The sequence below is a fragment of the Sorex fumeus genome, unplaced genomic scaffold, assembly GCF_029834395.1.
Source record: "Sorex fumeus unplaced genomic scaffold, SorFum_2.1 ptg000130l, whole genome shotgun sequence".
Taxonomy (NCBI): domain Eukaryota; kingdom Metazoa; phylum Chordata; class Mammalia; order Eulipotyphla; family Soricidae; genus Sorex; species Sorex fumeus.
In genome coordinates, this window is record NW_026606187.1 from 6925805 (window position 1) to 6939792 (window position 13988).

At 53.3% G+C, this 13988-nt stretch overlaps 1 protein-coding gene across 1 annotated transcript in view; it reads left to right on the top strand.

Annotated features, from left to right (window-relative positions):
• The window catches only part of CACNG3 (calcium voltage-gated channel auxiliary subunit gamma 3), a 97462-nt gene extending 83864 nt beyond the window's left edge, over positions 1-13598 (top strand). Inside the window, exons 2-4 of the mRNA XM_056138781.1 lie at positions 7462-7545; positions 9750-9890; positions 12933-13598. Coding sequence (XP_055994756.1) covers positions 7462-7545; positions 9750-9890; positions 12933-13444 — 737 coding nt within the window. The 3' untranslated portion in view covers positions 13445-13598. The remainder of the gene's footprint in view (positions 1-7461; positions 7546-9749; positions 9891-12932) is intronic.
• Positions 13599-13988: the final 390 nt, after the last annotated feature.

The window sequence follows — 13988 nt, forward strand, 5'->3', positions numbered from 1 at the left end:
TAGATGCTTCTATTACTTGGAGGGGAAATGATAATTTTTCACTTGATTTTTTTCCTATTGCCTAGAACTCTTAATTCTGTTTTATGTCCTTGCACTGGAACTTGTAGGCATGTGGCCTGAGAGAGAGACAGTGGTGGGTATTCTTACCCCAGGCTAGATTTTAATGAGAATCTGTCGAAAGTTTGAGAAGGATTGCTGGGTCAGAGAAGCCGGGTGCATCATCTGAGAAATAGATTCTCTCCTCGTCCAAGTCAGAGGTGAGCCAACAGCTCAATCTGATGGATAATGAGGCTGGCGGTCCCCATGCCATTGACAACAAGATAATCCCAATCGGAACCCATTGAGTCCTGTTTCCTACCTCCATCTTCTACTCAAGCCCTCTTCCAAGCACCTGGAGGTCTGTGTGACTTTGTAATCTAGAGCTTTCCTTGGCCTGACCCTGAATCCCCGCCACTTCTCCTCTGAAAACCCCCTCCATCCCTGCTTCCACTCAAGGTCTTGGGTTTCTGCTCCTCCCTGCCCCGCCGCGCCTTTGCTTCAACCCTGTCTGCTCCTGTGTTCTGTCTGCACCCTTGCAGATCTAAAAGAACCTTCGAGTCTTCTCTGAGGCCCTGCCCCCTGCCGTGTGTGGGCAGATGTTGCCCCGAGGCTTATTTAGATGGACGTAAATGGACTGATATGGAGGAAGAAGACTTGGGAGGTAAAGGAAGTGAACAGGAGAACAGCATGATCCCAATTTTGTGAGAAATACTTGTGTGTGAAAACCCAGGGAGGTGGTGGGGGTGGGGGGCAGGGTGTTAGCCTGGAAGGAAATATCCAGATGCTACACTGTGGTTATTTCTGGGTGCCAGCAATGTGCCACTTAGATGAACAGCCACATTCACTTTTCCGACGAGCGGCTGGCTCTGGAGCCGGCAGTTTCATTTTCAGCGTGGAGCCCAGGCGGAGAGAATCCTGCAGCTCTTTTCCTTCTCCTCTGGCTTGTCACCCACACGTCTCTCCTGGGCCTAAAGCACCAACCCGAGCCAAGGGTAGTCAGAGCCACTGTATATAGAGTCCTGATACTGGGCCAGGGCTGATACCCAGGGCCCAGCTGAAGGGCTGCGTGCGAATCGCTGAGACCGAATTCTGGCGCCGTGTCGTGCCCTGCCTCCACGCACTGCGATTCTCGAACAATCCCCCAAGTGAAGTTTGTCATCTTCATCCTGGAGAAGGGGCAGGAGCGATGGTCCAGCAGGGAGGGCGCTTGCCTTGCATGTGGCCCACCCGGCGTTTGATCCCGGCAGAGCCCATATGGTTCCCCCAAAGCATTGCCAGGAGTGATCCCGGAGCACAGATCCAGGAGTAAAGTCCTGGGCAGTGAGTGACTGCCATGAGTGGCCCCCCAAAAGCCTAAACAAACGATCTTCAGTTCATCAAAGAAGAAAGGGGAGCATGTGCTGTGCTGTTAGGGGAAAAGGCAGCTCAGATAGAGAAGACACCACCAAGTAAAGGATGCTTGGAATGGGAGATGCGTGCTGAAGGTAGACTATGGACAGAATATGATGGCCACTTAATACCTGCATTGCAAACCACAACACCCAGAGGGAGAGAGAGAGTAAAAGGGTATGCGCCTGCCACGGAGGCGGGGGACGGGGGGTAGGGATGGACTGGGGTGGTGGGAGTGATACTGGGAACATTGGTGGTGGAGAATGGGCACTGGTGGAGGGATGGGTACGTGATCATTGTATGACTGAAACGTAAGCACGGAAGTTTGTAAGTCTGTAACTACTTCACGGTGATTCATTAAAAATGAATGAATAAATAAATATTTAAAAGAAAGAAAGGGGAGCATGTGCACCAACAAGGAGGGATGCCCATGTCTCTGCCAGCAAATGCTGCCACATGGAAAAGTGGAAAGAGAGTCCCCAGGTCTCTTGTCTCTTTAGGAATCGCGGCAGTGCTGCAGAACCCAGGGTCACTCTTCCGTTTAGGAATGGCAGGGCTCAGGGGGCACCGGGATCACAGCCAGCAGGGCTGGCAGGGGGCAGGCCTAGGCATGACCTGCGGGGTCAGACGTGTGCTCGACTACTTGGGGTGTCTCCAGCCCATGGACGAGAAGTTATAGTTCAGGCTTTCGAGCAAAATATCCCCAACTTGGCAGGAGAGAGTACGGTGGGTACAGCACTGGTCTTGCACACAGTTGACCCAGGTTCGATCCCCAGAACCCCAGAGGCTCCCTCAAGCCCGCCAGAAGTGATCCCTGAGTGTAGAATCTGGAGTAAGCCCTGAGCACTACTGAATGTGCACCCCCCTTCAAAAAAAAAAAAAACCCAAGCTTTACGTGGCAGCAACATGTTTACTTATTTGCTGTTTTTAACTTTTTTTCCCCTGGGTCAGGCCAAGGAAAGTTCTAGATTACAAAGTCACACAGACCTCCAGATGCTTGGAAGAGGGCTTGAGTAGAAGATGGAGCTAGGAAACAGGACTCAATGGGTTCCAATTGGGATTATCTTGTTGTCAATGGCATGGGGACCGCCAGTGGGCTCCCAAATTGCTATGAAACAGACCATCACAAAGCTGCTCGTGATTGGATTTTGGTCGTACAGTATTCCAACACCCATCCCTCCACCAGTGCACTTTTCCCAGTGCCAGTGTCCCCAGGTTCCCTCCCATCACCCCAACTCCCCAAACCCTGCAGTTGTTGTTTTTTAAATACACCAAAGGCTTTTACTAAAATTCTGAAGGTAGGAAACAAAACAAGCTCCCAGAGCAGGGGCTGGAGCGTTAGTCCAGCGGGTAGGGCGATTGTCTTGCACGCAGCTGCCCTGGATTCGATCCCCAGCATCCCATCTGGTCTCCGAGCACCGCCAGGAGTAATTCCTGAATGCAGGACCAGGAGTTGCCCCTAAGCATCGCCGGGTGTGGCCCCAAACCAACCAAACAAAAAAGTTCCCGGAGTGTAGAGAGGAGCAGGAAAGAAGCAGTGAAGGGGACGGGGAGGAGAGATGGATGGAAAGCAACAGGCTCAGGGTCAAGAGGATTCCGGTGGTGTTAAGGACTGACTGAGCTAAATCTCCAACCCACAGAGCCAACACTGAAATCACGAGACCCAAACTTTAATAACCACATTGAAAATGTGCCTGTCAGATGGCAGCCTGGCGGGGACGGGGGTAGGAGAGGAGACCTTGGGACACTGGCGAAGGAGAGTTGACAGTGGCTACAGGGTCAGTGATGGAACACTGTAGGTCAAAAACCCAATTATGAATAACCATGTAAAAAATGCATAAATTTTTTACCCCAAAAAATCGTAAAATTTGTAAAAACTTTCATAAAATAAAATTTGGGGAGGGGGGAGGGGAAGTCAGCAAAAACACAAAGCAAAACGCCCAGCCCTCTGGATTTGTCCTCAACATGCTGCTTGATCTGCTTTAGAAGCAACTTCCAGAAGGCTCCTCCCATCCTAGGAAAGCCCGAACCCCTTTTTTTTTTCTTTTTGGGTCACACCCAGCGATGCACAGGGGTTACTCCTGGCCCATACACACAGGAGTCACTCCTCGCAAACGCCCTACCCGCTGTGCTATCACTCCAGCCCCCCAAAACCCTCTTCGGTTCACTTCTGCCCTGGACGTTTGTGCAGCCACCCTTACAGTCTAGAGCAGGAGCTGCCGTTGCTCCTGGCTCGGGGAGAGGCTGGGGGGCTTCAGGCTCCTCCCCCAGTGTAGACTCCCCCAGGCACACTCAGGAGAGGCCCTGAGGTCTCAGCCAGAGCAGCCTCAAGCATAGCCGGGGGTGACCCCAAACCCCCAAACAGGAAAATAACCGAATTGACAAGGCTGTGTTTCAATATAATTTTATTTACAGACACTGTCACTGTCATCCTCCCATTGTTCATCAATTTTCTTGAGCGGGCCCTGTAACATTGTGAGACTTGTTACTGTGTTTGGCATATCGAATACATCATGGGGAGCTTGCCAGACTTTGTCGTGCGGGCGAGATTCTCTCAGTAGCTTGCCGGGCTCTCGGAGAGGGGTGGAGGAATTGAACTCGGGTCGGCCATGTTGGCTGTGTGCAAGGCAAACGCCCTACCCACTGTGCTATTGCTCCAGCCCATTTTCTGTCACTGTCCTCCCGTTGTTCATGGATTTTCTCGAGTGGGCCCAGTAACATCTCCATCATGAGACTTCGTTGTTACTGTGTTTGGCATATTGAATACATCACGGGTAGCTTGCCAGGCTTTGCTGTGAGGGCGAGATACTCTCGGTAGCTTGCCAGGCTCTCCAAGAGGGGTGGAGGAATCAAACCCGGCTCGGCTGGGCTGGCTGCGCACAAGGCAAACGCCCTACCACTGTGCTATCACTCTAGCCCATTTACAGACACTAAAACGTAAATTTTGTATTTTGTTTTGTGCATGTCAAGAAATAGTTTCCTTCTCTTCCTCCTCCTCCTCCCCTTCCTCCTCCTTCTTCAAAGAAGTTATGAATTCTGGCTTCTCCAGAAACCAGGCTTGATTCTGGGTCTGTGATTTGACCAGTGAGCATAGGAAGCACGGGGTGAGCCTTTATTTGCTCACATTGATTTGGGAGCCCACTGGTAGTTGAGGTTAAAAAGATCTTACAAGTGCTCTTTATAAGTGAATGGACTTGGAGAATATCATGTTGAGTGAAATGCATCAGGAGAGGGACAGATCTGGAATGACTGCATTCATTTGTGAGATATAAAAAAAAAATAGTATAAGACTATTATCCAGGGCCAGGTAAAACAGGGGCCAGGAGGACTGTTCAATGGTTGGAAACTTGCCGCAATGGGGGGTGGGGGTGGGGGGCAGGCACAAAAGTCAGTTAGGATAGAGAATGGAATAGTGTGACAATAATAGTTGGAAATGAGTCTTTTGAATAGGAGCTGAGTATTGAAAGTAGGTAACCTTTCAGTATCTTGTATTGCAAACCATAAGGCCCAAAAGGAAATAGGAGAGAGAGAGAGAGAGAGAGAGAGAGAGAGAGAGAGAGAGAGAGAGAGAGACTGTATGGGAAGGGGGAAAAGGAAGGAAACTGGGGACATGAGTGGTGGGAAATGTACACTGGTGAAGGGACAGGTGTTGAAACATTATATCACTGAAACCCAATTATGAACAACCTTGCAACTGTGTATCTCACTGTGATTCCATTTTTAAAATGGAATTTTTTAATGATTTTAAATGATTTCAAAATTTTTTAATTAAAAAATATTTTTTTAAAGCAACAGATAGAGTGCTCTTCCCAGGTCAGGGAGGGTGGGCTCAAGCATATGGGACACCGGGATTTCATCCCCAGCACCAGATGGCCCCCAAATACCACCAGGAGTGATCCCCAAGCCCTAAACAGGGAGTTACCTCCCAGAAGAATGAAACCAGCAGAAGGCGGGGACCTTCTCCTCCTAGCACTGCAAAATGATACACAAACCAATAAGAAAATAATCATCAGAATGGTTCCTAGTGCCCTGGTGAAAAGCAGACTTTTGAAGTCTGGTTTCAAATATCGACTCTTCCACGCACCAGCTGTGCTATCGGGCTCTGCCTCTTCAGCAAATGTCACTGGGAAGAAGCCCTCGGGCTCCAGGAGGGTGGGCAAGAGTCCAGGAGAGCTGAGAGGCCTGGTTTCCGCCAGGGGCCGGTCCCCCGGAAGCTCCTCAGCGGTGGCTCTTATGAAGGTGAGCCCCGAGCTTTGCAAAGATGACCTCGTCCTCCTACGGTTCCACTTTGTTCTTTGAGGAGCTGCTGGGTGAGCGGCCATGCTCGGGGGAGTCTCAGGCTTGGTCGGAGGGTTGGACACTCTTGCCCCCACCTAGCACCCCAGCTTGGCAGGCAGGGGTGAGAACAGTCCTGCACCCGAGTCCCGCTGTGGGATGGTGCAGAGCTGCTATTGTTAGAGCTGGAGCAATAGCACAGCGGGGAGGGCGTTTGCCTTGCACGCGGCCGACCCAGGGTTCGATTCCCAGCATCCCATAGGGTCCCCCGAGCACCGCCAGGAGTCATTCCTGAGTGCATGAGCCAGAAGTAACCCCTGTGCATTGCCCCGTGTGACCCAAAAAGAAAAAAAAAAATAAAGCTGTGATTGTTTGCCGAGCAGCAGCAGAGTCATTCTGCTGAGTCCTGAGATTGGTTAATTGGCTGGTTAGCAAACAGCCGCCAGGAGTTCATGTCACAGAAAGAAAAGGAAGCAAAACGCCCTCTTCTTTGAGTTCCCTAAGATGTGCCCCGGGTTTGAGGCCTCCTGATGGAGTGAACCCCTCCATCTGAAGGCACAGGGTGATGGGCGTGAGGGAGTGTGGAGGGAGGGCCTGGCCCTGCCCCCTGGATGAGCATTACAGGGGCGAGTGGGCGATTTCTGTGTCTCTGCCTGGGATTCTACCCGTCGTGATTGGGACTCTGGCTCGGCGCCTTGTTTTATATTTTAATAGTCTTTGAGTTAATAAGCAGAGTGGCTTGAACGAGAGATACTTATTGTTTATATGTGACTCTGTTCTTTAACTTTAAAGTTAAATCATGAGTTCAGTTCATTGAAACCAATTTATTAAAAAATTTTAGGCACTGTGGTTATAATACTGTTAATGGTAGAGTCTCTAGGGCTGGAGAGATTAGGACAGTGGGTAGGGTGCTTGATTTGCACCCAGCTGAAGCAAGTTCGATCCCTGGCATCCCATATGGTCTCCTGAGCACTGTCAGAAGTAATTCCTGAGTGCAGAACCAAGAGTAAGCCCAGGGCATTGCTAGGTGTGGCTCCAAACACCAAAAATAAACCAACACAAAATTGGTGGAGTTTCCTGCAGGAATCATTCCTACACCACGCTGTTCCACTTTCCATTGTCCCAGTACCCTGCCCCCAACAACCTATCTCCCCCTCTGTCCCCTCGATGGTCTCCCCCTACTAGAGGCCAGTTCTCAGTTTCTGATGCCTTTGGGCATTGGTTATTCTCCTCCTCTGTTTCTTTCGAGCCCTCCTGTGAGAGAGATCTTCCTGCACCTTCCCCTCCCTTTCTGACTCACTGAGCTCAGCACAGTGCTCTCCAGAGCCCTCCCTCTCGCAGCAAACTGCATGATTTCATCTTTCCTTCCCACCCCAGTGCTAACCAGGCCCCGACCCTGCTTGGCCAGATGAGATCAGGCGCGTTCAGGGTGCTATGGTCATAGACCAATTTTATCTTCTCTTCTCTATGACTCGGTTCTCGTCTCCTCACCCAGACAAGCTCACGAAACCTTGGTGTGGACTTCCTCTGTGAAACGGGGAGCAAGGTCAGGGAGAGAGCCCCACGGGGTTACCAGAGGAAGTCTGAGTGACAGAAGTGAGCCCCCAGCACTGCACTGGAAGGAGCTGACACCTCCCGAATGACACCGCTGGATGTGCCTCCCCACCCCAAACAGGAAGCTCGATGTGCTTGCCTCCACTCAGCTCTCGCTGCCTCCCACGGAAGTCGCTGAACTGGGGATCTTGTTTGTTTCCACAGGGGCTTTCCGAGGCGTGTGCAAGAAAATCGACCACTTTCCGGAAGATGCTGATTATGAACAGGACACAGCCGAGTATCTCCTGAGTGAGTCCCCTCCTCCTCTCCCCACTTGGATCTCCCCCAGGAAAGAGGAGGGTCCCCCCAATAACCCCCTGAAGCTATGGCTGGATAGAAGGCTCCTCACGGCACCACTCAAAATGAATATGTACAAAAGAGTTCCACGGGGTCTCTGCTTGTAGATAAAGACACTCAAGTGGTTCCAACATCCAAATCTGCTTCACTGCAACGCACTAGCAATAGTTTTTTGTTTGTTGTTTGTTGTTTGTTGTGTTTTGGCTTTTTGGGTCACACCCGGCAATGCTCAGTGGTTACTCCTGGCTCTGCACTCAGGAATGACTCCTGGTGGTGCTTGGGGGACCATATGGGATGCTGGGAATCGAACCCAGGTCAGGAGCGTGCAAGGCAAATGCTCTACCCTCTGCACTATTGCTCTGACCCCTAGAGGGTTTGTTTTTTTTTTAAGGAAAAAAAAATGAGCTCAAATGGAAAGGTTAGTTCCTCCACTTAGGGAGAAGGACCAGGGGAGACCCAGTTTCTTCCCCATGCCCAGGGTTGAAGTGCTAATGGGTGAGGCCTGAAGGTGAGGTACTAATGGGCGATCCCCAAGAGGCCAGGCCGCATTGGGGTGGGCCAGAAATACAGGTGTGCTGCATTGATCTCCCTTTGATTTGGATCAGATGGAGCCTGGCAGTGTCTCCAGAGGGCTGTCCCAAGGGTGGTCCATGTTCACTTGGTGGACTTGACCTGAGTTGTCATTGGGGCAGCGACCAGGAGGAGTGAGAGGGTGATTCGAAGCAACAGTTCTGGGTTCCAGGCTTCAGCTGGCACTGACACTCTATTAGCTGGGTCCCACCCAGACCAAAGACCCCTCTGGCTCTTCATGGTCCTGATTCGAGATCAGGAGGAAAGGTTCTGGACTCCACACAGTCCCGACCTCTGTCCAGGCACACAAGGAGCTTGGAACTGAATGTCGTCAGAGTGTGATGTCTGGAGCTAAAAGGACAGGACAGCAGGGCGGGCATTTGCCTTGCACATGGCTGACCAGGGTTTGATGCTCAGCATTTATGTGGCTCCCTGAGCACTGCCAGGTGTGGCCCATGAGCACAGAGCCAGGAATGAGCCCTGAGCACAGAGCCTGGAGTGATCCCTGAGCACAGAGCCAGGAATGAGCCCTGAGCACAGAGCCAAGAGTGATCCCTGAGCACAGAGCCAGGAGTGAGCCCTGAGCATAGAGCCTGGAATGAGCCCTGAGCACAGAGCCAGGAGTAAGCCCTGAGCATAGAGCCTGGAATGAACCCTGAGCACAGAGCCAGGGGTGAGCCCTGAGCACAGAGCCTGGAATGAGCCCTGAGCACAGAGCCAGGGGTGAGCCCTGAGCACAGAGCCTGGAGTGATCCCTGAGCACAGAGCCAGGAATGAGCCCTGAGCACAGAGCCAAGAGTGATCCCTGAGCACAGAGCCAAGAGTGATCCCTGAGCACAGAGCCAGGAGTGAGCCCTGAGCATAGAGCCTGGAGTGAGCCCTGAGCACAGAGCCAGGGGTGAGCCCTGAGCACAGAGCCAGCAGTGATCCCTGAGCACAGAGCCATGGGTGATCCCTGAGCAGAGTCAGGAGTAAGCCTTGAACACAAGCTCCAAAGCGAAAATGAAAGCCACATGACAGCCAAAAAAGAAAAAAAGAGCATTTATTAGGGGCCTTGGAGTAACACCGAGATTAAGGTGCGTGCCTGCAGCTGAGCCTGGTTCAGTCCCCAACACGATCCAGAGAAAGTGGTACTGCCAGGGCTCACTCCTGAGTGCAGAGCCGGGCACAGTCTCTGAGCCGCACCAGTAAGATGGAACACCCCCACCCCACCCCCACCCCCAAACAAGAGAAGTTTGTGCCTCCCTTTGGTGGCCTGTCCACCTGTCCTGGGTCCCAGTTACTATTTGGCGCCACAGTCCTTGGGTACGGGGGCACTTTTAGGCACTTGCCGCCTGCCTAGATTCTCCCAGTGTCCTTGCCCAGGTCCCCACCTGGAGCTGACGGTCACCAGTTGAGGTGCAGGGAGTGGATGAGCCTGTCCCAGGAAGAATGGGGAGGCAAGGGTACGGCTGGTGGGGTCCCCTGCCCCTCCCACCCCATGACGCCAGAGCAGAGGGCCCTGAGCACCCCCTGCCTGCCGCCCCCATGGTCTTCCTTGGCATCCGGCTCCTGGTGGGCACCCAGCACCTCTCTCCTGTTCGCAGGGGCGGTCAGGGCCTCCAGCGTCTTCCCCATTCTGAGCGTCACGCTGCTGTTCTTCGGCGGGCTCTGCGTGGCAGCCAGCGAGTTCCACCGCAGCCGGCACAATGTCATCCTCAGCGCGGGCATCTTCTTTGTCTCAGCGGGTGAGCGGGGGGTGGGGGAGGGATGGGGGGGCGGGCCTGGGGTCTGTGCATGGGTCCCTGTCTTGAGGCTTTTCTGGGGGGGGGGGACACATCAGGCTAACACTCGTCAGGCTGATGCGTGGAAGCCATGGGGACGGTGAGTCGTAGCAGGCAGCTGACCAGAACACCCACCTCGGCATCCTGAGGGGCTCCCCGGGCCCTGTCAGGAATGATCCTGAGTGCAGAGTCACGAGGACACTCTGAGCACCACTGAGGAAGGCCCCAAACCAACCCCCAAACGGAAGCTACGGTGTGAGAAAGTTGGTTGGGATGAGCACAGCCCTGGCCCCCTGGCCCCACTAACCCCCCTTGCTCCCCAAAAGCCCCTTGGGGTGCTTCTACCCCCTGTTCCATTAGCCCTTGGGGGAGATGGTGGCCTTGCCCATCGGGAATGATAGCTTCATGGCCCCAAGTCCTGATTCTCCAACAGTATCTAACACCATCATTTCTTTTACATTTGAGCTACACCCAATGTGCTGGGCGGGGGTGGGGGGGGGGTGGGGGGGTCAATCCTGGCTTAGTCTGGCAGCACTAGGGGAACTATGCCGTGCCAACTTAGGGCTGCCCCTTGGGCTCTCTCCTGGCCCCCTAATGCAGTATCATCTTCTCAGCAGATAGGTAGGAAGGAAGGAAGGAAGGAAGGAAGGAAGGAAGGAAGGAAGGAAGGAAGGAAGGAAGGAAGGAAGATTTAGAGGACTGGGGCTGGAGCTATAGCACAGCGGGTAGGGCGTTGGCCTTGCACGCGGACGACCCGGGTTCGATTCCCAGCATCCCATAGGGTACCTTGAGCACCACCAGGAGTGATTCCTGAGTGCAAAGCCAGGAATAACCCCTGAGCATCGCCAGGTGTGACCCAAAAAAGGAAAAGAAAAAGAAAGATTTAGAGGACTGAGAGGCATGGAGTAGCCAGGACTATTCTTAATTCGTAGTCCATCTGACCTGGGTTGGATCTTTGGCACCCCAGAGCTGCCCGAGTGCCCTGGAGGCCCGCAAGCACCACCAGGGTGACAGGGATAATCCCCCACACCGCATCCTGGGACTCTCACATTGAATCACTGGCCCAGTTGACCAAGGAGATCAGTGTGGAGAGGGGCCTCCAGGCCTCCTGAGCACTATTTGGGAGCAGCCCTGCAAAAAATAAAAAGACTTAGAAGGCTGCTGCCCCTCCCAGATGGGCTTCTCTGGATAACCAGACACACCCTCTCACTGTCCACCCAGCCCTCACCCAGAGCCTCGATGTAGTACTCTCCTGTCTCCCCCTTTCTCTACGCCTGGTTTCACTGCTGCCTGATCCTTTATTTTTGGGGTTCCTCCTGGCTCTGCACTCAGGAATCACCCTTGGCGGTGCTCAGGGGACCATATGGGATGCTGGGGATCGAGCCTGGGTCAGCCGTGTGCAAGGCAAATGCCCTACCTGCAGTGCTATCACTCCAGCCCCTGCCTGTTCCTTTAGCACGAGGTTCCACACCTCCCCATTGTGTGCTAGAACCTCAGGAAGACCCTTTCAATCCCTCTGTCCCCATCCATTGTCACTGCTCTTCTGTCTCCTGGCGCACCCAATCAGCATTCACAGGGTGCAGTCCCTGTGCCCCTGTGCCTTCATCCAAGTCCAGTGGCTTAGTCTTTGTCGTCTCTTTGGCCCCTATTCACCACCCCACTTGCCCATGTCTCTGTGGCACCTTGACTAACAGATGATGACTGTGTCTCACAGTCTGCATCGCCAGCTTCTGAGGAGGCCCAGGGAGTACAACCTGGGTCTGATGCCTCTTAGCAGCCTGGTGACTCGGGGCCCCTGATTCCATTTCAGGGGGATGAATGACTTCGAAGGGGACACAGTCATTCCGTGAGCCACCCCTGAGTAGGGGAGGATGGCGCTGAATGAGCTCCACCTGGGACCGAGTGTTGATTTCTGCATTTCCCAGGAGACAAATCGGGCCAGAGGCGCTCAGTCTTGTGTTCCCACATTCTCCTGCTGCTGCAGAAAATCAGCCCGATTAGACTGGCAGGATCCAAGTGGGCACTTGGCAGTGTTGAGAAGCTGGGAGTTTATTTCATGTCTTGGGCTCCGATGGAGAAGACACCTCCTGAGTCTCTCTCTGAGCAAGGGCCAGAGTCATAGCACTTCGTGAGGTGTTGTCTTGTACACTGAAAACCTGGGTTCGATCCCTGGCACCCCACTTGCTCCAGAGCTCACCAAGAATGATCCCAAAACGTAGAGCCAGGAGTAAACTCTGCGCCCAGCCAGGTGTTTCAGCCAACAAACAAACAAAAGGCAAATATCTGAGTGATGCATGAGTACAAGCCTGGGGCTCATCCACCTTTACCAGTTCTGTGGATGTCATTAAACAAAGGTTATGGGGCTGGAGGGATAACATAGCGGGTAGGACATTTGCCTTGCATGTGGCTGACCCAGATTCAACTCGTGGCATCCCATATGGTCGCCCAAGCACCGCCAGGAGTAATTCCTGAGTGCATGAGCCAGGAGCAACCTCTGTGCATGGCCGGGTGTGACCCAAAAAGCAAAAAATTAAAAAATTTTTAAAAATAAATAAAGTTTACGCATGCACGGGAACAAGAAGCAGAGGCTTGGGCAGGCAACGAAGACTTCGAACTAAAGGGAGAAGGAGTCTCCAGAATTTTTCCCCTGGGGAGTCTTGGCGCATATAGAAGACAGCAGGTAGGATTAGAGAAAGAGTAATGGGTGAGCAGCGAACCCAGAAAAGCATCAGTAAACTGAGAGGAGCAAGAAGGGAGGGCTGGAGTTTTTCTCTGCAGCAGTAGGAGGGGTGTGTGTGCGTGCGTGTGTGTGTGTGTGTGTGTGTGTGTGTGTGTTGTGGGGGGGAAGGAGCTGGTGTTTTCCTTCCAGAGAAGCATCCCATCCTGCTTCTCAGCTTCAGTCCTTCCTGCCACGTTCCCATAGACCCGTCCACGTTGAGACTGAAAGCGAATGAGCGTTCTGCCCACGGTTCACTGAAACCGTATTCCTCTTCTCCCATCTCCCAGGGCTCAGCAACATCATAGGCATCATCGTTTATATATCCGCCAACGCCGGAGACCCCGGGCAACGGGACTCGAAAAAGGGCTACTCCTACGGCTGGTCCTTCTACTTCGGCGCCTTCTCGTTCATCATCGCGGAGATCGTGGGCGTCGTGGCCGTGCACATCTACATCGAGAAGCATCAGCAGTTACGCGCCAAGTCGCACTCGGAGTTCCTAAAGAAATCCACCTTTGCCCGCCTTCCACCCTACCGGTATCGGTTCCGGCGGCGGTCCAGCTCACGCTCCACCGAGCCCAGGTCCCGAGACCTGTCCCCCATCGGCAAAGGCTTCCACACCATCCCTTCCACCGACATCTCTATGTTCACCCTCTCCCGGGACCCCTCAAAGATCACCATGGGGACCCTCCTGAACTCCGACCGGGACCATGCTTTTCTACAGTTCCACAATTCCACGCCCAAAGAGTATAAAGAGTCGCTGCATAATAACCCGGCCAACCGGCGCACCACGCCCGTTTGAACTGACCTCTGCCCTCTGCCCTCCGCCCCAGCCCAGCCTCGGGAGGGGCCCATGGACGGAGGTGTCCTGGAGGTTGCATGGCATGGTCCTCGTGATGGTATTACTTTTTACAAAGAATGAAACCAAATGGACTCCACCCCCCTCCTCCCACCACACACACACGCCACAATGGGTCCCTGGCCCCCTCCTCATCCCTCCGTTGCCCCCCGTGAATTTCAAACCTCTCCCCCCAGAGATCATTCCTGTCTGCGTGTCCGTGCCACATGTCTTCCCTTCTTCCTTCTGTTCTGGAAGGACCCCCACATCCTTCCCTCCTCGGAAGAGGACTTGGCTAATAGAGTCACAAGTGGTGGCTGGGGTGGGGGGGCCGTGTCGCCTACACAATTGTCCCTCTTGTCCACTCTCACATTCTCCCCCAGGACACCAACCGCCTAGGTGACCCCGGGGGGAGGCATTCACCTTTACCTGTTAGAAACAAACAAACAAAAAAAAAATGAAATAAAAGCTGTTGGAGCCCCAATGCAGCTACTGTAATAAGCGCTCA